Raw genomic sequence first — 2,473 nt, 5'->3', positions numbered from 1 at the left:
CGTGAGCTGTATAACTCATGGGCTGTATGACTCGTGAGCTATGTGACTCGTAGGCTGTATGACTCGTGGGCTGTTTAACTCGTGGGTGTCGGTCTCGTGACGTGCATCCGTTATCACAAGTTGCTTAGTGTCGTGCACCACAACCTAAACATCGAATAATTTGAACACAGAATAGTGACTATGTATCTCGCCGTGTCCAGTGCATTTTTACGTTTGCATTGTGAGAACTTCACCAAGGGCTTGCGTCATTTTGAGTTTGCTTTAATCTCTTTACATTTCTTTTTTTTTTCAACCTGGAGTCCTTGTGGAAAAACTTGTGGTCTGAGACCAAAGATGTATAGGTTCAAACACCGGCTAATACATTATTACGCGATGACACTTTTTTTTTTACCGAGTGGATGAAGGATCCACGGTGACTTTTCTTCACTATGCAGCTACGACACGGCAGAAGCAAGGAAGGGGGGGGGGGGTGGAGGGTTGATGGAAGCTAGATGGTCCTCACGTATCCATCGGCCGATCATGAATTAAACCCCATGACTATAAAGATAATAGTGGTAAAGTGCCATAATCATCAATGACAGCCCAGGAACACTTTCCCTATCTCTCTCTGTTTATTCGTTCAGAAAAAAAAAAATGAAATGTCATCGGGATCATTTACCATACACTCGATATTGTGGAACAAACTTTAGTATAAAAGCTTCTGGAAAATTGTCATGAGTTAGTATAATGCGTATACTGGGGCATAATTATTGTCATTAGAAAACATGTTTAAAATGATTTGTCACGTGACCATTTCTGGGAGGCATTCCAAGAGTGACTTGGCTTTCATAGAGTGACCAATGTAAACTGTTCTATTGTATCAAGTACAGAATTCCCTGTTCATTAAGACGACTCATTCTGTCTCAGTTGATTTCAGTTTTCGTTTCTTCATGCGTTATAGTAAAGTGGACCGAATGTCTTTCCTCGGTGGGCACGTTCACCGTGGTCATCCCGAATCGTACCGACGACCCAGCTGTCACCGGGTTGTTGTTCGATGACGATGTTGAGCGCCGACTGGTAAGCCTCATGCGCCCTCTGTTGATGGGCTTGGACGATCGCCAGCAGCGGCTTACGTCGCGCGCCAGCTTGGTCGTGAAGATACCGTAGAGGACGGGGTCCACACACGTGTTCAGATATCCGAGAGCGATGAGGAAATCAAACAGCCACTGTGGGTTGGGCGGCGACGTCTTCTCCTGCCAGCCGTGGTCGACGTGGTACCATGTGGACACGACGTAGTAGGGACTCCAGCACACCACGAACCCGCCGACGATGGCCGCCGTCAGCCGGAAGGCTCTCATCCGAGCTCGTGGTATCCCATCATTCCCCGCGAGACGGAGCGTCGTTTTTCCTGGCTTCTTATTCCAATTTACTACTGGAACGAGAAGAGAGAGAGAGTTCATTAATTCTAAAATAGAAACGATTTGATTGAATGATATTACGTTCCGTGGGAATGTAATCAAATTATGTCATAATTAGACATTTATGCACATAGTTATATGATAATGATTATGTATTTAATTGCATTTCCACATTTCCCTTCCATTATGATATCAACAAACAATAATATCACAAGGACATTCTCAAGAAGTTTAAAAACACGCCAACTCAAACACATACAATAAATGAATAATAATGCACACGTGCACAGATGTATTATTCAGTAACATTCAATCTACGCTTACAGATTCAAATAAAACAACACACAAACCCGCACTCGTTGGTATAGTGTACAGCAGTCACTGTGCCCTTACTGTCTCCTTCATAAACACACATACCACTCATTCTTTCATGCGCGTACTCGTTGGAGGGATATAGGGTAGTGGGGGTGGGGTGGGGAGTGAGAGGAGACGAAAAAGGCTGACAAGACCAGCACTACGGACAACTGTTTGTATTATGTAATGGTGTACAGTATCCTTGTTGATGAACGACAACCCGTCCCTCCATTTATAATCAAGTTAATAGTAGCTGAAGAAATCTGTTTTGGAACTTTGCATGTTGAAAGGGGACATTTCGTGAATACAATTATCTATTATGCAAAATATTTTATATTTTCTTGTAAAATCAAAAATATCATTCCAACTCTAAGTCCGTTTCTGTTTTCTTTGAAGCATTTGGAAAATACAGAACGCATCATAGCTATGAAAAAGAATCGTCTAGATTTTCATGTGAGCAAATGGCAAGCTCTTATACCATAATTTTTTTTTTTATATGTTTTTTTTTCCATAATGTACTATTCATTATTTTGCATGTATTTGGTATATGAAGCAGCATGTGAATTGGGAAAATAAAATTTGAAAAAAAAAGTTAATAGTAGCTGAAGTAGTAGTAGAAGTAGAAGTACAATTTTTATCATTATTATCATAAGAGATAGTAGCAGTAGTTGTAGTTGAAGTAGCAGCAGCAGCAGCAGTAGTATTGGTATTAGTATATCATA

The 2,473-nt window shown here is 41.2% G+C and overlaps 1 protein-coding gene across 1 annotated transcript; it reads right to left on the bottom strand.

Annotated features, from left to right (window-relative positions):
* Positions 1 to 902: 902 nt before the first annotated feature.
* LOC139714197 (gonadotropin-releasing hormone II receptor-like) lies at positions 903 to 1,411 on the bottom strand (the record flags this gene model as incomplete). The annotated part of the gene is made up of 1 exon (XM_071625913.1): positions 903 to 1,411. A coding segment is annotated over one exon (509 nt), but the record flags the coding sequence as incomplete, so codon positions are not given.
* Between the last annotated feature and the right edge of the window lie 1,062 nt (positions 1,412 to 2,473).

This window comes from Diadema antillarum, unplaced genomic scaffold (assembly GCF_040938485.1).
Source record: "Diadema antillarum isolate AM-2024a unplaced genomic scaffold, OU_Dant_1.0 seq00002189_RagTag, whole genome shotgun sequence".
NCBI lineage: Eukaryota > Metazoa > Echinodermata > Echinoidea > Diadematoida > Diadematidae > Diadema > Diadema antillarum.
This window is presented reverse-complemented; position numbering and strand designations above follow the sequence as displayed.